The sequence below is a fragment of the Myodes glareolus genome, chromosome 10, assembly GCF_982192425.1.
Source record: "Myodes glareolus chromosome 10, mMyoGla1.1, whole genome shotgun sequence".
Classification (NCBI taxonomy): domain Eukaryota; kingdom Metazoa; phylum Chordata; class Mammalia; order Rodentia; family Cricetidae; genus Myodes; species Myodes glareolus.
The window spans coordinates 1733432-1756557 of NC_142035.1; the positions used below are offsets into that span (position 1 = coordinate 1733432).

The window sequence follows — 23126 nt, forward strand, 5'->3', positions numbered from 1 at the left end:
CCAGAGATCATATGGGCAACTAGCTCCTAACAGTCAAAGAAGACCATATGGAAAGGTAATGGCTACTATACACTTCCTAACACACAGCTTCAGGACTTGACATAAGCTATCTGGAGCCTAGTGTGTAGCTAGGCCTCCCTGGTCTCATGAAGAAGGTATTCAGACCATAAGCAAAGACCACATCTCAAAACATCAGGAAAAAGGCCTTATGGGACGTCTCCAGCTACCGTCTCAACTGTAAACCACTGTTCTGCTGTTCCTAAGATGAGATGTTTCCCTTCCCCTTATGCACTTGTTCCTTTCCTGCCTTGCTACAGGTGATAAATATACAGCATACACTCCCTTAGAAACCAACAGTGCAAACCTCATGGGAATTAAGGCCTAAGCTCCATGCTTCAAATGAGTTATCTGCACTCACCAAACCAATGCACTTTTTCAGGATACTCCACACGCTGAAATCACTTCTGGTGAACATGGGGGCAGGAAGGGCAGTCCTGTGAGTAATTTGAGAGCAACAAGCATTTATTAACCAATAGAGTATGTATGGGGGTAGGGTGTTTCTCACAGGAACTACTCAAGACCATCATCTTAGCTTGAGACCTAAATATCAATGTCTCTGAACAATGGGACAACAGGCAGAGAAGCTACATAACAGCTGAAACCCTACAGGATGTCTGTACCACTGTTTTCCTTCTGTGAGCTGGAGACAAGGCTGACAGTGAGAACAGAATCCCTCTATTTACATCCCGACTGACTGTCTACTTTAGGGTCTTGTGCCCAACCCCAGGACGGTGCACAGAGTTGAGAATAAAGAGTGAAATGAGTTAAGAAATTAGCTCTCCACCCCTCTGACACAGGACTGTCTTCCCAAGGTGCACTCCTTCTCAAGCTACCCTCCACCCAACAAGACCCCAGCAGTAACCTTAGCCTCAACCCCTGCTCTGGCTACTTGGGGACAGACTATAGCTCCCCCCAGAAACCGTCTCCAGGGGTAGGAAGGCGCCTCAACAGACATCTGACTGCCTTGTGGGAAGAAATGTGGCCCATCACAGGAATGCGAAGACGGCATCATAGAAGAAGCCCTCAGATACACGACTGCTCTGAACCCTTAAAGGCCGCTCTAGTTTTTATTGTGGAATTCCCAGTGACATTTCACTAAAATTGATCAGGAGAACAGACTGACTGACTGAGTGGGCATTTTGATCCATCCTGGGATAGTGATAGCTGTCTGCCTGGCAAAACCTCAGAAAGGGCTCATGTGAGTAACTGAGTTGAGACAAGAAGGAGAAAGGAAGTTCTGAGACAAAACAGGAAAGAAAAGATGTCTAATGTTTACTGAGCACTATGCACCACGGCTGCCAAAAATAGCTGGAATGCTGTGCACAAGCAAACTGTGAGGGCCACAAGATATGGAAAACATGGTTCTGTAGAGGATCAGGGTTAGGTCCCAGGGATACAACCTGTGCAGGTTAGTTTTGTCAGCTTGACAGCACTAGGATTACCCGGGAAGAGAAACTTACACTGAGAAAACACCTCTATCAGGCTGCCTATTAGCAAGTCTATACAGGGCACCTTCTTGATTAAGGATTGATTGGGAGGTCGAGCCAGCGGAGAGCAGTGCCACTCCTCAGCAGATGGTCCTGGGTTGCATAAGAAAGCAAACTGAGCAAGCCATGGGAACACAGTAAGTAGCACTCCTCCGTGGCCTCTGCTGCAGTTCCTGCCTTGGATACCCTGGTAATGGTCTGGAACTTCTTACCCAAACAAATCCTTTCAGCTCTGACTGTGATAAGTACCACTGTACTCAGCAGGAAGAATAAGGGGAAGGTGACACACGTGATACACAGTGGACATGAGAGAATCTGAAGAGCCATGTTTAGAGGTCAAACATTAGATCATGGTGACAAGAGAATGAGGCAGTGGTCCTAAACTCAGTGCAGTTTGACACCAGGTGATGTACACTTAGGTGAGATACAGAGTGAACGTAAGCACCTTAGTCAGGCCCCCACAACCATCCGATAGGCTCCTGCGCCCACTATGCACATGAGCGTAGGACAAGAAAAGGAAGGGTGAGCAGCCTGGAGACCGAGGGAACATGCCCTGAAGGTAAATGGGCCCATGTATAAGATCAGTCATGAGGCTGGAGGGTCCACTGAGGCCCCAAACACCTTTTAATACATATATGTGTAAGGAAGCCTATGTCCCATGGATTATCCCCGTGTGCTCCTGCTTTTCCTAACAGAGACTGAGAACTTTCCATGATGACCACTGACATAGTTTAGATACACAAATGAACTTGATGGGGAAAAATGGAATGTGGTACCGCTGCAGCAATGAATCAAACCCTTTCAGTTCCTTCAGGGTCAGTGGCCAATATTTCTCAGTGAGATACAGAAGGGACAAGAGAACCCTTGCTATCCCCATTAGCCCAGCAGCTAAGTATATCTCAGTAAAACACAAAAGGGACAATGGGATTAACCTGGTGTCTGTGGAAGAACAGGTTGGTTTGTGGTGGGTGAGGTCTGTGAATTATGTTATGCAGAGGCCCTAAGCCATTCTGGGACAGAACTATCATGTCATGGAGGGGGAGTCATGGGTCAAACACTGCCCTCCACTGGTCTCCATGCCCCCAGCAGACAGGCATCAAGTCTCATGGGACTTTGGTGGCTACACTGATGGGAAGAGTCACACTGGAACTGGGGGTGCACCAGCTCAATTCATGAGACCTAAGAGGATACCTTATAGTACTTATGTGGGTAATCTTAGATATACTTTGGAAAATTCTGAAACAGTATATGTAAGACAGTCTACCTGTGTTTCTGAATTCCATTCTCTTGTGGTCTCTCCCCACTTTTGCTGGTATCCAGATCAATCATCCCACTGATTTTATTTGCCTCTGAAAACTCCCCTGTAGAGTTATCAGAATCAAAGCCTGAAAGAAATAAGCAAAACAATCATCTTTACTAGATTTGGGAGATACAGAAGCCTACTTCAAGATTACACAAACTGAAGCCTAAAGATCTGCAAACCTTTTACCTGGTTTTGTTTTTTGAGACAGGGCCTCACTATGTAACTCTGTCCAGCCAGAACTCTTTCTTTTTGTTTGTTTATTCGTTTTTTTGTTGTTTTTTTTTTTTTTGAGACAGGGTTTCTTTGTGTAGCCTTGGCTGTCCTAGAACTCACTTTGTAGAAAAGGTTGTTCTGAACTAGGAGATCCACCTGCTTCTACCTCCTGTATGCTGGGATTAAAAGGTATGCACCACTACCAACTGACTGGCCTGAAACTCTTTATACAGACCAGTCTGGTCTCAAACTCACAGTGATCCACTGGTCTCTGCTTCCTGAGTGCTGGGATCATGTGCCACTATCCCTGTCTGATGATTGTCAAGTGGTACATTTAGAATAATTATCTTTGTTTCCACCTCAGTGTCAGGACACACAGGACTGCTGTTTGGGAGCAGCACCTCCACCGTCCATCGTGGTCTGCTGGGATGGTGGTGATCATCTGAACATCAATAAGGTTGAAGCCATCTTTGGGGAATATCAAGACAAACTTTATCAAAATCTCAGGGGTATTTGGAGTAGTAGATGTTACACTGAGTCCCTGGGTGAGAAGGAACTTCTAGGGGACCTGTGGTCTCTCCGTGGCAGGCATGGCCTCCCAGATATGGCTGGATGCCTGCCTGGGGACTCCTCCTCTGAGGACCACAGATGCTGCTCCACAGCAAGCTCCACCTGTAGGCACACACCAACGGGGGGCAGAACCAGTGAGTTCCAACCATGAAATAATGAAACGATTCCACTGAGCTCTGGAAATGGCAAGGAGCTCAGTGTCCCCTCTGGGGATTTCAGGAAGTCCACCAGTGCTATCGGCCAGGAACGGGGCTGGGCAGGGAATGACTATCCTACACCCAGATGCTCTAGAATGGAGGTTCTAACAAGCAGGGGATAGGGAGGAAAATTCTGGTGGGGCTGTAACTGGGGAGCCACTGCAATACTTCAAAGCTGCTGCTGTTTGTGTACCTAAGGCCAAGGACAAGAAATGGAACAGATAAACCTTGAAGTTCTGTTCCATGGGCAGTGAGAAGTCCTTCACAGAAAACAAAACACATTCTAAATATGGACCTTAAGGAACAGCAAAGTCAGGAACTGAAATGTTAAGAAATGGACATCTGTGACTGAAGAGTCTACAGACCCCTGGGGGACCCAGTTCTGCCAGCACCAAGAGGAGAGAGGCGGCTCTCCTCGGCCCCACCATCAACCACTACCCAGGCACAATGGTGCAGACCTCCACTTACAAACGTCACTTGGGATTGCTACTGTGAGGACAGGGAAGTTATTTGTGCCAGAGTATGTGTGCCATATATGCCTGTGTGCACATGTACAGATACAGTTAGGACAGATAAGGGTATCACATGGCTTCCTCTATTATTCTTCATTTGGTCTTCTGGAACAGGGTCTCTCACTGAGCGTGAAACTCAACATTTTCTAGCTAGACTGGCAGATCAGCAAGCTCCAGAAACCTTCCCATTTCTGTGTGGGCCCCTCTCCAGAATTGGGGTTACAAGCATATATAACCAAGCCATGCCTAGCCCCCTCCCTTTTTTTTTTGAGAGTCTTGTCATATAACTCTGGTGGTCCTTGCTATGTAGACCAGGCTGGCCTCAAACTCACAGAGATCCATCTGCCCCTGCCTCCCAAGTGCTGGGATTAAAGGCATGCACCACCACCAACCACCAGGCCTTATATTTTTGCCCACATGTATGTGACTCACATGCATACATACAGGCAAAATAGACATGCAAGTAAAATAACTATATTCAAGGAGGTTCTTCCAAAGAGTTCAGCCTCCACTGCTCTTTAATCTGTCTCTTAAGATCCAATCAGGGTTGCTCTCATGAGAGAAGGCATCTTTGTCTCTCTAAAAAGCTAATGTCAGGTCTCATCTAACACACCCCCTGGCCTTGCTGTACTGAGCCAGGCCAAATCCCACACTCCAGATCCCAGATTCCCACACAAGATGTGGTCTCTGGGTTGCGTCTCTCGTAGCTGCTCACCTGTGACGGCATCAAAGAACTCTTCCTCCCCGTTCATCCTTCAGTGACCAGGTATCACTGTTTGGGGGTTTGGTCTTCCTACTGGATCATATCTGATCTATATTTATGTAGAAGCTGTGTGGATACTGGAAATCTGAGGAAGAAATATTTCAGAATGAACTCAGTTACTACAAAGTCTATGCTCTGCAAACATTTATTTCGACTTTTTGGGTTTTGTTTGTTTAAGACAGGGTCTCTGGTTGGCCTTGAACTTGTCATATAGACCAAAACTAACCTAGAATCCAAAGATCCTCCCGTCTCTGCCTCAAGGGCTAGGATTAAAGGTGTGTACCACCGTGCTCAGCTAAACAATTATTCTTGAAATTGATCCAACTGATCTCCATAAGGGCCAGGTGTATTGGCAGTCTTTAATCCCAGCACTCCCCAAGATGAGGCAGTAAATTTCTGTGAGTTCAAGGCCCACCTGGTCTACAAAGGGAGTTCCAGGTCAGCTAGGACTACACCATGAGAACCTTTCTCAAAAAAAAAAAAAAAAAAAAAAGAGATTTCATGTCTAAGGAAAAAAATATGAATTATATATAACAAATATACTCTTCAAGCATCAGGAATGAAAGGATGAACGCCTAATAAAAAGATGAACAAGAAAGCTGGCCTTATGGCACACACCTATAATCCTAGAGCAAACTGAGCAGGACGATTAAAAGTTCAAGGCCTATGACCAATCAGATGGCTCAGTACTGATACAGTGGAAAAACTAACTCCGGCCAGTTTTCTCTGACCTTGCCCATCCCTACCTGCCCCCCATTCCATACACAATATATAAATAAACAAGCAAAACACAAAATAAAAAGTGATTTAAAAAGAGGCTAAAGGCTAGGACCAGGGAGATTGCAAAGTGGTTAGCAACAGCAAGCAGACTGGAGCCCAGAAGCCCAGCTCCACACATGTAAATGTAGCAATGCCTGCTGCCTGCAATTGCAGCTTCCAAGGTGGGGACCTGTAACAAACTGATAAGCAAGTTCCGGGTTTGATTAAGGGGTCCTAAGGTGGAAGAGCAACTGAGGAATATTCTAGACACCAGTTTCTAGATTCCACATTCATGCACAAGTGAGACCCATCCCCCAAATTAAAGTTCAAGGCTAGTCTGAGCAATTTAGTGAGATTTTTGTCTCACGATAAAAAGTAAGAAGGCCCTTGAGATAGCTCAGCAGGTAAGAATACTTGCCACCACGCCTACGCTGAACATAATTCCTGGAACCCAAATGGTAAAATGAGAGAAACAACTCCCCCAAGTTATCTTATGAAGTCTCCACACGAATGCCATAGCACTCGCCCATATACAAAATGTTAAAAAAAAAAAAAAAAAAAAAGAGGGCTGGAAAATGTAGCTCAGTAGTAGAGTACTTGCCTAATGTGCAAGGTCCCAGGTTTGGTCTTTGGTAGTGTAAAAAGAATTTTTTTCTAATAACAACCAATGACTAATACATCAATTTTAAGCTTTATAAGTGGTCTGCCTGTGTGTATGCCCACACACCAGAAGAGGGCATCAGATCTCATTACAGATGGCTGTGAGCCACCATGTGGTTGCTGGGAATTGAACTCAGGACCTCTGGAAGAATAGCCATTGCTCTTAACAGCTGAGCCACCTCTCCAGCCCCTATTTTCAGTTATATTTTAAAGCCGGGCAGTAGTGGCACATGCCTTTGATCCCAGGTAGATCTCTGTGAGTTCAAGGCCAGCCTGGTCTACAAAGCAAGTTCTAGGACAGCCAGAGAAACCCTGTCTCAAAAGAAACTCTATATACACACACATATACATACATATAATTCATATATATACCTTGTAATATACAGTTTATATATTTTATAAAACATAATATAGTTTTTATAGAATTATAAATAATTATTTACAGTTGTATTTAGGAAGACATGTGGGCAGTTAGAGCAGTTTCAACAGAGCCCCACCAACATTCAAAGGTGGGGCTCTGCACACCTTGGGGGGCTCTGAGGTGAGTCCTGAAGATTGTCAAAATATTAGCCTCTCATCTACTTCAAGTCAACTGTTCCGTCCTTTGTGGTGCTGGAGACAGAAACCAGGGCCTCACACACTTAGGTGAATATTCCACTATGAGTTACATCTCTAGCCGCAACACTAATTTTCCAAGCCAGAATTAAGACAACTATATAACTTAGTTCTATTACATAACCAAAAGAAGCTTCCATTTTCTCAAAATTATTTTAGCTTACCTATTTTAGAACTCCTATGTAATAATTTTTCCTGTCAGGAAGAACTGTGTTGTTTTGAGACAGACTTTCTCTATGCAGCCTTGAATGGCCTCAAATTTACAGAGATCCACCAGCCTTTGCCTCTGGAATGCTGAGATTAAGTCTGTCACCACTGCCAGCCCAAGAACAGCACTGTAAAACAGCAAAGGAAAAATTCAACCCGTGGCCAGGCTTGCTTGCACGCACACCTTTAGTCTCAGCACCCTGGGGCATAGGCAAATCCATCTCCATAGAGTTCAAGGCCAGTAAGGTTACACTGGTGACTACAAAACAAACAACAAAAACCTTCAAACTGTTTCAAAAGGTTTAATTTTTTTTCTGAACATAAGTAGAGTTCTACATGTAACTTTCCAAATCTCTGTGCCTGTGAAGCCTGACTGACAAGGAAAGTCCAAGTGAGAAATAAGTCCTCTGCCCTTGGGGTGGCCCACACAGCACTAGAGACAACACCCAACACCTCTGAAGCTTTGCATAATTATAGGCAGCTAAGCTTCCAATCACCAACCAGCAGGCCCTCAGCACCCTCCCCCCCCTCCCCCCCCCCCCCCCCCCCCCCGCGGTGCTTTGGGTACTTCCCTTTTCTTTGCTCCTTTCCCAACAAGAGACATCTGGGAAGCAATACAAGGAGCAGCCACAGTCCACTGCATGGCTCTGTCCCTGGTAAAGCAGGGATGTGTGGCTTGTTTCTAATGTTTAAGAGTGCAGAGGCAGCCATCAATCAACTACAGCTGCAGGAGGAAGGTAAATTCTCTGGAGGAGAACAGCTAAAGCGAGGGTGGGCACCATTCTGCCCATTCTGTCCTGCAGGTGGTAAGACAGCCAAACAGGCACTTCAGTGCTGTGTCTGTCCCTCCAAGTTGGATTTCTACAGGCTGACTGGGCTGGGAACAAATAAATTATCAATGTCATTCTGGAGGGCATCGGTTCCCAGCGACAGGGTCAGTTCCCACCTATACAGGCACATTTGCCCTTGAGAAACTGTCTCTCCTCCTTTGCCCTCACACAGACTACCTGCTATAGCAGTGATGCAGCAGTAATGACCTCACCAGACACGGGTACCATTTACTGCATTTTCTGACATCCACAATTGAGAGCCAGTGTGTTTCTGTTCACTATAAACAGCCTACTCTGCAGTGTCGCTACAACAGCACAAAACGGACAAAGAGACCAAATGAAAAACTACAACAGCGAAGATGAGACCAACTACAAACAACAGACTTACCAAACACACTGACGCCCAAGTTCCTAAAGACACTACAAAGAGGTGACTGGTCACCTGAAGCCAATGAATTATTTTGAAAACAAGGAAAGAGGGGCTAAGGATGTGGCTCGCCTGATAAAGTGCATATCTAACGTGCTGGGAGCCCTGGGCTTGATCCCCATTACCATGTAAACCCTAACCCTAGCCCTGTAATCTCAGCATTCCAGAGATGAAGGATCAAGAATTCAAGGCTGTCCTCAGTTCCCAGTCCAGGATCCAAGAGACCCTGTCTCAAAAAACAGAAAGAGTAAAACTGCTTCATAGCCCTTGGCTCAGATCAAATGTGGCCATCAAGGCAGTAACACAGAGTCTGTGTGTTCAGGGGAAAAAACACATGGCCAACTAAAGCCATCCTGCTGAGAAAATCTTGCCAAAATACAGCCCAGCATCTGGCTTCATCTACCAACTTAAGGAAGTGCTCAGAAAAGGATTGTGCTAGACACTGTGGGAGCCCAAATAGCAACACTCAGACTCTGAAACCTTCCAGGCCAGAGACAGTTTCTCCAGTAAACAAGCCACAGGAGAGAGAGACAGTGGTGGAGGACAGACACTAGCCTTGCTGAGCAGTGACTCTACGGCAGTGCGTGTGTCGTGCACAAAGGAAGGCATGAGTTAACACACATGCTCAACTATATAAGGCTATATTCTCATCTTAACCTTATACCTCAAATGCATACATTTTATTACATATAAATCACTCACTTCAAAAGCCACCTTGAAGCCTGGTGTGGTAGCATAAACCCATAACCCCAGCAGTCCCAAGGTGCAAGCAGGAAGATTAGGAAATCAAGGTTATCTGACCTATAAAAAAAAAAAAAAAAAAAAAAAAAAAAAGGCAGCCAGAGGCCAGCCTCGGTTAAGTTGACACTTGTCTCAAAAAATCACAAACAAACAAGTAAAAAGTTACTTTGAGAGGCTAAGGATATAGTTCAGTTGGTAGAGTGATGGCCTAGCATTTCTAAAACCTGAGGTCAATCCTTAGTACCCAAGGGAGAAGCTATCTTTAAAAAGAGAAAATGAGCAGAGCAGTGGTAGTGCGCTTGGGAGGCAGCGGCAGGTGCATCTCTACGAGTTCAAGACAAAACAAAACAAAAAGTGTAGACCAGGACAGTCAAGGCTATCCAGAGAAACTCTGTCTCGAAAAAGGAAAAGCAGAAAAACAACAAAAGAAAAAGACACAAATGGCTGGCAGGCAGTGGGGGAGCAGAGTTTGAGACCAGCCTGGTCTACAGGATCAAGTTAGACAGGAAAACCCTGTCTCAGAAAGAGATTTAAAAAAAAAAAAAAAAAAAGGAGAAAGAAAGAAGAGAGATACAAACGGAGGCCAGGCAGTGGGGACATGCCTTTAAGCCTTGAATTCAAGCATTTGGGAGGCAAAGGCAGGCATCTCTGTGAGTTGGAGCCAGCTTAGTTTACAGAGCAAATTCTAGGACAGCTAGGACTACAGAGCTGTAGCTAGGACTACTCAAAAAACAAAACAAAACATCAGAAGAGACACTGATGGGGCCTGGAGAGATGGCTCCGAGGTTAACAGCATTTATTGCTCTTGCAGAGGACCAGGGTTCAGTTCTTGGCACTCACATGGTAGCTCTTAACTGTCTATAACTTCAGTTCCAGGGGACCCAATCCTCTTTTGACCTCTGTAGGCTCCTGCATGCATGCAGTGCACATATATACACTCAGGAACATACACATAAAGTAATTCTTTTAATAAAAAAGATACTAATATCATGCCTGAAGCCAAATTCAAACAAGGTTGTACAGAGCTCAGGACCTCGGAGATGCTATGTAACTGGACATGAGGATCAAGTTCATGTCTAAGGTGTCATGGCAATGGTTTTCAAGAGGCATCATAGTCTAGAGCTGTACAGAGACATGCATGTGATCAGGTAGCATTCTGTTAGGTGTCAAGACAGGCCTGGAAGGTGCCTGTCGGGGCTGGACACAGGTACCCGAGAGTACACTTGTGTTTTCCTGCTGTGTATGTAAAAGTTCTGTGATAAAGAGCTGCTGCAGGCCAGCCTGCTCTTTTTACATGCTTTCCAATCTAAAGCAAATTACAGAAAATCATTGTAACAAGGGCATAAAACATGAGGTCAGACACAAGCTTGATGGTTACTGAGACACTATGGTCACTTTGGCCAATGTCCCTGCCACATGCACCCTGGTGTCCAACTACAATCAAGAACCAACCTTGGGCCAGGTGGGGCGTATGCCTTTAATCCTAGCACTCGGAGGCGACATAGGCTGTTCTCTGTGAGTTCAAGACCAGCCTGGTCTGTGGGGTGAGTTCCAGGACAGACAGGGCTACAAACAGAAACCTTATCTCAAAAGAAACGAAACAACAAAGAAGAACCCATCCTGGAAAGTCTTTTTACAGGACTCCAAAGGTCAAGTACCCAGTCTTCCCACGCATCCTCAGAATGTCTCACAACTCTAAGTGAAACCATGAACCTCAAATTAACTCCCAGCATGGGTGCAGATCGCCCTGAGGAGAAAGAGGTGCTCAAGGGCCTGAGAAGATTGCTGTACTGTCAGGCCAAACCTGGTGTCAGACCAATAGCTACCAGAAGCGGGGCCTCAGAGATGGCCACACAGTGCTCCCAGGGAACTCTCCCGATGGACCTCTACAGCTAAATGGAGATTTGCAGGAAGATGAGGCTGTGAACCACAAGGCACCTAGGTGGCCAGCAGTCCAGATGGCTCACAGGGTGGAAAAGCATTACCCTGGTCAGTCCTCGGACGTTCTGCAAGTCTGTCCCATTTCTACAGTCTGAACCAGAACATGGGCCTACACATCTATAACCTACAGGCTCTGTGTTTTATCAGTTTAGCAGAACACCCCGAGAGAATACAAAGCTGTATTTGGGAACTAAGCCTCTTCTGTTAAAGGAAACTAAGTCTGGCTTTCTGAACAGAACACACCACTGTGGAGAGTCGGAGTGTTGCAGATGCAGAGACAAACTATCTTGGATTATTGCTCTTCCCCTTAATTGCCACTCACTGCTCACCTTACTGTTTGACCTAACACCTCTTTAACTATCAGGCAAACGTCTGAAATGTGTTCTCAGCAGACTGCTGGCTTCCACCAACCAAAAGCTAAGAGCATCATCAGACAGCAACACCGTACCTACAACCTACAGCAGAAGAGTGCAAGAGGGCTGTGAGTTATTTTGTTTTCTATTTACGCATTCCTATGCGTATGTAGGGAAGAGAGGGTGTGTGTGCCAGGGGCACATGTAGAGGTCAGAGGACAACTTGTGGAGCTGTTTCTTGTTTCCAGCATGTGGGACGGAACCCAGGTCAACAGGCTTGGCAACAAGAGCTCTTTCTTACCCACCGAGCAACTCACTGGCCCACGAGCTGTGTTTTGTGTGTTGTCACAGCGCTCTGCCAAAGCTGAGCTCACACACAAAGCAGATGGAAAGGTAGACTTTACTGCCTGAGCAACGGGCCTACAGGTTCTCCTACCCTCAGAACCCGCCTACTAGGACTGCTTCAGAAAGGCCTCTGTGGCTCTCATTTCTTTAATCAGTGCTATCTGGTCAGATATTTCACTCTCTGACGTCTACAGAAAACCCAGGAAGTTAGCTCCAGCTGGGCATCATTTTGGCCTTCCACCTTCTCCACAAATAACCCCAGGCTGGGGGCACAGCTCTCCCTCCATCTGGTACCCAAGCACTCATGACTGTAGACCCTCCCCTGGGACACCCGACAGTTCTGCTACCCACTAAGTGCCCACCTGTTTCAGAAAGATCTCCGACCAGGCTCTCTTGAGGTACCCTCTCTTTGCTGTCTTCCATCTTACGAGGTCCTGACCCAACTAGGCCCAAAATGCTCCACTACTTCCACGAATTCTCCCACTTTACTCTTACAATGTATCTTTAGGTTATTTACAAAAACAGATCTAGAGCTGGATATGCTGGCCATACATATTATCCCAGAACACAGGAGACTTGAGAGAGAGGATCTGGAGTTCCAGGACAGCCTCGTCTACACACTGAGACCTTTTATCAAACAAATGGGAAAAAACGAGAGCGAGGGAAGGGGAGATCTAAATGTTTGGACAATGAGTCATTAGAACAACCAGGGGATATCACTGTTAACTTGCTAGAAAATCTAATCAGGGGAAACCTCTGCTGTTAAAAACAGGTGGGGCAAGCTAGATAGGATCTCTACAAAGCACAGCATGCGTGAGCAATTCAAACATGCTAAAGGCACTTTTTCTCATATACCTGTAATCTCAGCATATGAGAGGTAGAGGCAGGAGGATGGGGAATTCAAGGCCAGCCTGGGCACAGGAGACCCTACCTGGAAAAAAAAAAATATTTGTGAAACAAACACAGGTTGCAGGAACTCTCTTACTAGTTTCTGCAGGGGAATGTTAGTCTCCAACACCCTAACTCTGCGTGACAGGCGGGAAGCTTATAGATGTTACTGAAGGACTCGCCCAGTCCTAAGAGACCACGCAGCAGGATCCCAGAGCAGGAGTCCTCAAACAGTGAGAAGTCTCACAAGTGCCTAAGCTAAGGCCCAATGTACCATTCCAGTCTCTCTCAAGGGGAGGTAAGGACAGAGGAGTCGAGAGACATGTAAGAGATACCCCAAAGAGAAAGAGCAGCCATGGGCATCGTGCTCCTGATAGCACCTCTCATCCCAAGACCGTCCACAGCCACAGCATTTACTGTCAAAGCTGACAGATAAACTCGTGCAATGGACAAAGCATTAGGCCAAGTCAGGGCACCACCATATCCTCAGAGTCAAGCCTTCCTTAACATGTAGTCAGTGACCTAGCACGAACTATCTGGCTGTGTCCCCCAGGTGGGCCTGTGGGACCCCAGATGCATGACATGAAAGAAGAGTCACTCAGGAGCACTGTGAAGAGAACACATTCTGCTTTGGCCAAAATTGCTCTGCAGGCATTCAAGGCAACTTCTTGGACTGAGGTGGAGGATGAGAAAGCTAAGTCACAGAGACAAAATTGGCTCCACAATCTGTACACATAGCTACACCAGAAGCCCTCTGTACAGCCTAGTGAGGGACTCCCTTTCCCCCGCAGTAAGTAAGGCTACCTTAGGTGGACACTGCTTCTTGGTTATGCTGCCTTCTTGGTCACCTTCTCTTCAGTACCGCTGTCTTCACTTGTCCCTGGGTGTCCTCTTACAACTCCCAGCAAGTCACCGTGCCACAAAGAACGCAGAGGTATGATGAAGGAAGGAGTGGTCAACATGATTCCATACACCAAGTACTCTAAACAGTCTGGTAAGGCAGCGTAGCCCAAGGACCTCGTGGGATAAACCACTGACAAGGAGGAGACAAAGTTGGAGACTTTTAGCCCCATAAATCTAGGCCTATGCTGAGACAGCAGCAGCATAGCCTAGCTCAGATCACTACCACAGCCAGTTCCCTAAGAGCAAGCAGGAGGAGACAGAGGATGACCGTCCATGCCCTCTCATCTTCTCTCCAGACCACCTTGCGGTTCTCAGGTCACATCGTCACTGGACAATACTCTGCCAACACTAACGAAAGAGCAGGTCTGCAGAGCTCTGTCACAGTACAAGTGTTGTGGTTATTTCTTTTTTTTTTTTCTTTTTACAAATTTTGGATAAATTTAGAATCACAAAAACAATCCCTACTCCTTTGGGGAGAGCAGCAAGAATGGCTGGCTGGTTTTAGCCTTGCCCGCAGTTATCACGATGAAAGTGCATGGGTCACGCAACCTTAACTTTAAGCACAGGCAATCTTGAGGAAGGAAGCAGAAGTGACCTTTACAGACCACTGGCTCCTTATCCTTTAGTCAAACACAGTTAACCCCAGCTGTACAATAAGTGCCACTATAGGCAAGACAAATGGGCTCTCCTTCCCTGCATGTCAGAGCTTTCTGCAGGCTCCCAAGATGTGTGGTTTCCTGCCAAGTGCTACACAATCCATCCCACAGTAAAACCTAACCATTCTTAGAGCTGGGTGAGTGACAGCTGACTTCAGCCTCCAGTCTCCACCCAGCAAGCAGCAAGAGCAACTCCTGTTAGTGTACACCTGCTGAGCAAATTTTGCAGCCACAGAGGACTCTGAGTTTATTGGGAATTCACATAGGAAATAGGAAGTGTCTAGGTCCTGAGAAAGGCAAGGAAAGCAACAGCATTAATCGCCTGCTGTTTCCATTCTCCACATCAGCAGGGTGGCTCTCAACTACAGGCCAAAAAGGTGCTGAGCAGCCACGTGGGGGGGGGGCAGAGGGGGACAGGAAGGCTGTCACCTCTAAGGGGAGCCTGAAGCCCATTACTCATGATGGATTCCTTCCTTCACTAGATCACACTTGATATCAAAGCAAGCACCAAAAACATACCACACACTTCAAGAACATTATCTTATAATCCAGCACAATGTATTTCAAGCACATACACGATGACTTCAATGCTTTTGTACAAAAATGTTTGTTTTAGTCATCATTATCCTACGACAGGAAAGAAATGTTCAAAAGCTGCTCAGGAGTGGGTGAAAAGTTGTAGGTGGGTCTGCCACTGAGACAGCAGACTCAGACAGGTGGTCAAGCCTCTGCTACATGTGGCTGCAGCTCCTCCCAACACACACCACCACCACCCTGCTGATCATCTGCTGATGAAAACACAGCTTTGGCAAGAGCCAGAAAAGGGGGCTGCTGCAGAACCAAATGGATGGCCCCTGATCATCCTCAGCGAGAAGTCCTCACTGCACGCAGTCTGCTCCCAGACGACTCTGACATCCTCTCTGGCCAGCTTCCTCTTCCTCTCCAGGCCCTTCCTCATCTTGCTCAACCTCACTCTGCAGTCCCCTAACCAAACTGGTTTTACTGTGCAGAGAAATTTGTCACGATAAAACCAAACCTACTCAGGTCACTCCCAAGATTCTTCCTGGGCACTGAGGGAAGGGTAAGCAGCTATTAAGACCAAGGTCAGAGAATCACAAACCCTGATCCTCCTGCAAAAGACAAAAGAATTTAAAAAAAAAAAAAAACGAAAGAAAGAAAGAAAGAAAGAAGAAAAGAAAAAGGAAAAAAAAGCTGTTAAATTCAGTGTCTATATTGTCTGCAGAAAGGTGACTCAGCTATTGATTAGGTGATCAAAGGTCCCTGGATCCAAAAAGGAGTCTGACACAGATGCAAACTCCGGAATTCTGGGAATCCAGAGTTCACAGGTTTGGGACTGAACCAGAATCTATGCTCTCTCTCACAAGTGCCCGAGGTTTGCTGATGATGACCCAGGACCACTTCCCTCTACCCTTCTGGCTCCACCGGCCTAAAACCTCCTGGTCGCACGTAACTATTAAATCTAGAGTGCGGGCTTTGTTACACATCAGTGGGAGAGACCAGCAATGGGACTGAGCATATGTAGGAGTGAGGTACACCCCAGATCTGGCCCAAGTCCTTTGACAGTTTTTGGGGTGGCCTCACTTATGACAGACACCTTCTTTCATCATTAATGGCGTTCCTTTTCCCTCTCTGGGGTGTCCCCGACACTGGATTACACACGTACCCTGTTTTTAAAGCACTGTCATTTCCTGTTAAGAGGAAGCAGCATAAGATGCCAGGTTGCAGCTGTTCCTTCCTACACCAGCCTTTAGCCAGCCTGTATTCATCTGCCAGGTGTGCCACTGTGGCTCCCTCTCTACAGCTAGCTGCCTCCATATATTCCAGAGCAGATCCAGCACAGCTTCCCAGCAGATATCTTGCTCTCCATGAATATCTGTCCCCACCCCAAGAATACCAGCATTCCCCAATGCAGGAGCTCACCAGGCATCTTCCTAAACCAGCAGTCCAGCCCTTCTGGGAAACTTGCACATAGACACCAGCAAAGAGCCCTTGGGACGCTACCTACCTGCTATACTTTAGCACAGGTTCAGACTACTCCAATGCCCAGACCAGGGTCAGGCACTGTCAGCCCCAAAAGGTAAACACCCCACACTTTCACCCAGCCTTACTCTGTACAGGCCAAGAGCTCAGAGAGTGTGTCTCAAAATTAACCAGGTATTCTTAAGGGTGAGCTGGGGGGAGGGAGACAGGAGAAAATAAGCAAAGAAAAAGACACACACAAGCATCAGCGCAGTACACACTGCCACTGCCTGGAATCAGTCCTTCCAGGTTCACCACCATCACTGCGCCAACTAAAAGACATGGTGCTTGGAGGCTCTGCCAAGTGGTCCCACTTTCTTTCCTTAATTTGGAAAGAATGGGAAGTGTCAACAAAGTTCAGGGGCACATTACTGTGAGCCACATGATCATGTTTATAAGCAAGGGTCCTAGGCTAGGACTGTACCAGTAGTCTTACGGGGCTACAGCATCAGCAGTAGAAATAGGCTAGCAAACACTGTAACAAATCAAAACTTAGACAGCACAGGTACAAATTCAGGACTAAACCTGGACACTAAAACCACTATCAAACTAGAGCCTGGACTATTAACTCTTATGATTGAAGTTTGCTTTGTTTGACTTGTTTGTTTTTGTTTTTCCCCCAAGACAGAGTTTCTTTATGTTCTGGAACTCGCTCTGTAGACCAGGTTTGCCTCAACCTCACAGAGATCTGCATGACTCTGCCTCCCAAGTACTGGGATTAAAGGTGATTAAAGTATTTTTCAAATCTTATTTATGTATATTGGTGTTTTGTCTGTGCTCCACACATGTGAGTTACAGGCAGTTGTGAGCCTCCACACAGGTGCTGGGAGTTGAACCTGGGTCCTCTGGAAGAGCAATCCGCACTCTTAACCACTAAACCATCTCTCCAGCCCTAAAGTATTTTTAAAATGTATCTGTTTATTCTAGGGTAACACACAAACAACAGTGCACAGGAAAGGCCCACAGACAACTCTGTGGAGTCAGTTTTGCTGTCCCACATTTATCAGGGTCCCAGGGAATGAACTCAGGTCCTCAGGCTCCCTGGTAAATGCTTTTATCCCCTCAGCCATCTCATTGGCCCCATGACTGAAGCATTTAACAATTATGTTCAAATACTGACCTGTTTCAATCAAACTGAATGTTATATGAAGTTTGGGACTAAACCCTGAACTGGCCAACTAGTGCTAAGCAGTACATGAGATGTCAACATCCAAATGGAAGCAGATGACGACCAGGAAACATTGCTTTACACCCACAGTGCCCGTGGCAAGTCACAGTAAACATGCCCGGGGGCTGGAGAGATGGCTCAGTGGTTAAGAGCATTGCCTGCTCTTCCAAAGGTCCTGAGTTCAATTCCCAGCAACCACATGGTGGCTCACATCCATCTGGAATGAGGTCTGGTGCCCTCTTCTAGCCTGCAGACATACATACAAACAGAATATTGTACACATAAAAAATAAATAAATAAATATTTTAAAAAAGCATTTCTCAAGGTAGAAACTTATTTAAAAAAAAAAAAAACATGCCCTCAAGTGTCCGGGGTATTTTTATAAGTAGAACACACGCTTTATGGCCTTCATTTCTCAGCAGTGCATTCTAAGCAGAGCATGGACCTGCCTGGCCACGGTTCTCTGGACCCCGCACTGTACTTATATCATGTGTGGTGTCACTCCTATGTGTCTTTCTCACCCTGCAGGGGGAGGAGCCAAGGTACCCTCCTGCACCTACATACATATGGCTATATTTTACCTACATTCTTCTCAGGTACACATTTTTCAGGCAAAGCACAGAAGGTAAGAAGAAACAGTGACTGCTCCTAGCTAGGGAACAGCCAAGACCCAGGACCCTACCTCAAGCCTTCCCCTCTCCCTTCCACAGGTCATCCACAGTGAGGGCTGTCACACAACTTCAACCCAGAGGCATCTGTCCCCATACATGAACAACTAAGATGATGAAGAAGGCAAAACTGTGCAGAGGAGCATCAGAGAAATCATTTTCAAGATGCAGTAAACTTTATTTTAGGCAGCATAGAGAATTAAAATGCAACAAAAATGTTCTAATCAAAAAAAGAAATAGCAGGGCCCGGAGAGACAGTGGTTAAGGGTTCTTGCTGCTCTCTGGGAGTTCTGTTTCCAGCAATCACTGGTAGCCCTCTCCTGTCCTCCGTGGGTACCGCTGAAATGTACAATGTGCACACACACACACACACAAAATCTTAAATAAATAAACAAACAAACAAGAAAAGAAAGCTGGGCAGTGATGGCGCACGCCTTTAATTCCAGCACTCAGGAGGCAGAGGGAGGCCAATCTCTGTGAGTTTGAGGTCAGCCTGATCTACAAGAGCTAGTTCCAGAACAGGCTCCAAAGCTACAGAGAAATCCTGTCTCGAAAAAAAAACAAAAAAACAAAAAACAAAAGTAAAGTTATATTTTCAATTGCCTTTGTGAACAAGAACTCACAGTATCTCCAAAGGTATGCGGCAGGAATTCATTGGCACTCGGAATTCATAAGCACTCAGAGGCAGAGGCAGGCAGATCTCCATGAGTTTGAGGCCAGCTTGGTCTACAGAGTGAGTTCTAGGACAGTCAGGACTACACAGAGAAACCCTGTCTCAAAAAACAAGCAAATCCTAAGTGAAAGTCCCACGAGGTTTCTGATGTTTGTTTTCTGTTTTGACATGGGAACTTACTCTGTAGCCCGAGTTGCCTAGACCCTCAGTCCTCCTAATTCAGCTTTCTAAGTGCTGGGATTATAAAAACCTTAATATTGAAAATTAGGCTAGGCATGGTGGAGCACAACTTTAATCCCAGCACTCAGGAAGCGGAGCCAGGTGGATCTCTGTGAGTTTGAGGTCTGCCTGGTCTACACAGTGTTGTGGGATATTTGATCACACTGTGCAAAGAGATGTCTCTGTTTTATCTTACCTGTCTAAGGCACCTTCTGACTGGTTTAATAAAGAGCTGAATAGCCAAATAGCTAAGCAGGAGAGGATATGTGAGACTTTCAGGGAGAGAGAGGAACTTGGGGAAGAATCTACGTGGCAGGAAATTCACCAGCAAGATGCAAAGGAAGTCAGACATATGGTATAAGGTAACGAGTCATATAGCAGACAGATTAATATAAATAGGTTAACTTAAGTTTTAAGAGCTAGCTGGGAACAAGTCTAAGATAAGGCCAAGATTTCATAATAAGTCAGTCTCCTCGTCATTATTTGGGAGTTGGCGGTCAAAAGAAAGTTCGAATACAACACCATGAGTTCTAGGACAGTCAGGGCAACATGGAGAGACCCTGTCTCAAAAATAACCTCCCCCCAAAACATGTGTGTTGTGTGTTGAAAGTGAGGATGGAGTTCTGTTTAAGAATGTGAATTTAACAATGCATAGTGGCATATGCCTTTAATCCCAGCACTCAAACAACAGCAACAAATCCCTCTCACAAAAAAAAAAAAAAAGTGAACTAATGGGCAAAATACATAGCTCACTGGGTAAAGGCACTCGCTGCTAAGCCCAAAGACTTGAATCAACTCCACCTAGTTGTCCAATGACCTCAACATGTACACGATCAAACATACACACATACATAGAATAAATTTTTAAAACATAATTTTAAAAAATAATATATAATGAAAAGAGAATGGAAAACTTGGGGAGGTAGGCAAGAGAAGGGAACAAGGGGAACGAATCTGATCAAAATATATTATGTAACATGTACGAAAATGTAACATGAGGGGGCTGGCTTGTTGGGGTTTCTGTCTGGCCCAGTACCCCAATAAGCCAGCAAGTCCCAAGGAAAATCACGCACAAGACTCCATAAGATTATAAACTGATTGGCCCATAGGGTCAGGCTTCTTGTTAACTCTTATAACTTATATTAACCCATTATTCTGATCTATGTTAGCCATAATGGCTCCATACCTTTTTCAGCTGGGCAGGTTACATGCTGTCTCTTTGGTGGTCTGTACAGGAGTGGCGAGAGAGCTTCCTGTGTCCCAGAAAACTCCCAGTCTCTTTGCTCCACCCCTACTTCCTGTCTGGCTTTCCCGCCTATACTGCCTGCCTGGCCAATCAGTGTTTTATTAAAATATGATTGACAGAATACAGACAATTCTCCCGCACCACGAAAATGTCATAACGAAACTCATTAAATGCATAGTTAACATATGCTAATAAAATATACTTAATATATGCTAATAGTTTTTGTTACGTTTTGAGATAAAGTCTTACTATGTGTCCTTTGCAGGCCTAGAACTTGAATTCAGATGTTTGTAGGCCTCTTAAAATGGTAGGATTAAAGGTACATACCAGCATTCCTTGCTTCACATTCTCTTTTTAAACATGTTTATATTGTCAGGCACGGTGGCACACACCTTTAATCCCAGCACTTGAAAGGCAGAGGCAGGCAGATCTTTGAGTTGGAGGTCAACCTGGTCTACAAATCAAGCTGGAGGCCAGCCAATGTTACACAGTGAGACCCTGTCTCAAAAACAAAACAACAACAAAAAGAACATGAACTTGCCAGGGGCTGTGGTACTGTGGTACAGTCTGTGATTCTAGGACAGGGGCGTGGAAAGGATCCCAGTTCAAGGTCATTCTCAGCAGTACAGTAGTCTACCCTACCCTGAGTTATGTAAGATGCGGCCTCAAGAGTAACAACGAAAACAATGTGAAGAACACACCAACTGATATGCAATACCAATGCCTTGAAAGCATACATACAAATAACATTACATGCACTGAGGTGGTCGCTTTATGTATTTAAGGGTACATACATACATACACACATATGAAACAATAAAGAAACAGAGATCCTGAGTTTGAAAAAGAACAAAAGGGATTTGAAGAGATGAAAGAGGAGGAAATGATATAATATTATATGCCAAAAATAAAGCTTTTTTTTAATAATGTGAAATTGTGGCTGAGGTAATAGCGCAGAGGCTGATCACTTGTCTGACAGGCATTACACCATGTTCATCTCTAGCAAGGCAAAAAAGAAGAGAAAAAGGAACTCCGGAGTTATGGTGCCTTTGCTACGTAACCCACTGCTCTGTGATCTGCCCCAAGCTACTTGACCTAGGAATAAGGGATGCTAGTGACGGCTGTAAGACTCATGCGTCTAATGATCTAGAACAAATAATTGCTCAAAATTATCGCCCCTTGAGATAAGAGTTGTTATTAATAGACGGTACCTGGGGCAGACAGGAAGGCAGGTTCCACGGAGGACATGCAGCCACCCTTTACATGGCACCATGGGAGGTGCTGGAGACAATGGAGACCGTGTCCGCCCAAGCACTCCTGCTCCCCTTACTCACGGCAGTGAACTAGCACATGGAACACCTGTTGCTCGCCAGCGCCCACTGCACACACTGATCATATGTATCTCCTACTGGTACAGGCGATGTCACAGGCCACAAACAGAAACGAAGGTGGGAGAGGGGGCGGGTGGCAGTTAGGAAAGGCGCGGTCTCTGCAGGGTCAACCAGAAGCTGCCAAGCACGGAAGATCTCACTCAGGAGCTGTCCCTCCAATATCTCCGACGGTGTGGAGCCAAGCCTGAACGTGGGCCTCAGGGAAGTGTGTGCGGAGCCCCACAGAACCACCTGACGTGCCAAGGCCGACCCAAAAGGGATACCCCAAAAGTCTATCCTCCTCTGGAGACTGAGCTGCCCCAGGCCGAGGGCGCACCGTCTCGGAGGAGCCGGGACCCTCAAGGCGGACTGCGCGCCGCCACCTCCACCTACCTGCTGGGCCTACGGGACGCGGAGGGGCTGGTGCTGCGCAGAGCTGACGGTCCTGGCTGCCTCCCCGGCACAGGAGTCTGAAGGTTCGCCCAGACTCTGCGGAGAGAGAGACAGAGAGAGGACCTTCGACGTGAGGCCACCACGGGCACCAAGTTCCGCACGCGCCCCGACGGGATGCGCAGCTTACCGACCGCAGCGCGGACGGGACGCCCCGAGAACGCCGGAGTGCCTCGCGCGCGACCGCGGACCTCGCACGAGTCCCACGGGGGGACCCCGTCCAGCGCGCGGTCGTCCACACTCCCGGCGGCGGGCGGCGGCGGCCTAACGCCCCGACTCTCCAGCCCGGGAGCAGCCGGCTGAGGCCTAGGCGGCCCGCGGGCCTCCCTGAGCCCGGTCCTCGCCCGCCCCGCCCCGCCGCGGCCCACTCACCTGAACGCGGTTCCCGCAGCGCCACCGACCCCGCCCGCGGCCCGCAACCAACCCGCAACCCACTGACACCCGGGCGGAAGTGCGGCCCGTGCCTCTCCGACCCACAGCCCGCCGCGCCGCTCGCCGCGCCCCGCGCCGTGCCCGTCATCCGCCGCCCGTCCAATCAGCACCCTGCCCGCAGGTCGCGTCGGGGGCGGGGCTATGCTGATCACGTTCTCCGTACGGCCTCTCCCTCGGAGCCTTCAGAGTCCGGCTCACACGGGAGAGTGGCGGCGCGCTCAGCCAATCAGCGTTTGGAGAAGGTGGGTTTCTGCAGATACTGAAGCCAGGACGGGGGGGGGGGGGGGAGGAAGAAGGAAGGGGCGTGGCCTTGGGAGAGGCTAGTTTACAAACAGTGAGTCAGGTGGCTGGGCGTGGACCATCCCCGGCTGGCGCTGGGATAGACCCGCCCTTCCACTACGGACCCCCAGAGATGTTTCTGACGGTTGCT

The 23126-nt window shown here is 46.9% G+C and overlaps 1 protein-coding gene across 3 annotated transcripts in view; it reads right to left on the reverse strand.

Annotated features, from left to right (window-relative positions):
* The window catches only part of Osbpl2 (oxysterol binding protein like 2), a 45944-nt gene extending 23156 nt beyond the window's left edge, over positions 1-22788 (reverse strand). Inside the window, exons 1-6 of one of the 3 annotated variants that reach the window (XM_085696902.2) lie at positions 22637-22788; positions 22208-22303; positions 7304-7474; positions 5058-5190; positions 2812-2932; positions 419-494 (exon numbers count right to left, since the gene is read on the reverse strand). In XM_085696902.2, the coding sequence (XP_085553028.1) occupies positions 419-494; positions 2812-2932; positions 5058-5094 (234 nt within the window). In that variant the 5' untranslated portion in view covers positions 5095-5190; positions 7304-7474; positions 22208-22303; positions 22637-22788. Of the gene's footprint in view, positions 1-418; positions 495-2811; positions 2933-5057; positions 5191-7303; positions 7475-22207; positions 22304-22636 lie in introns of those variants that run through there. The other 2 variants (XM_085696901.2, XM_085696903.2) reach the window with 2 other exon arrangements.
* Positions 22789-23126: the final 338 nt, after the last annotated feature.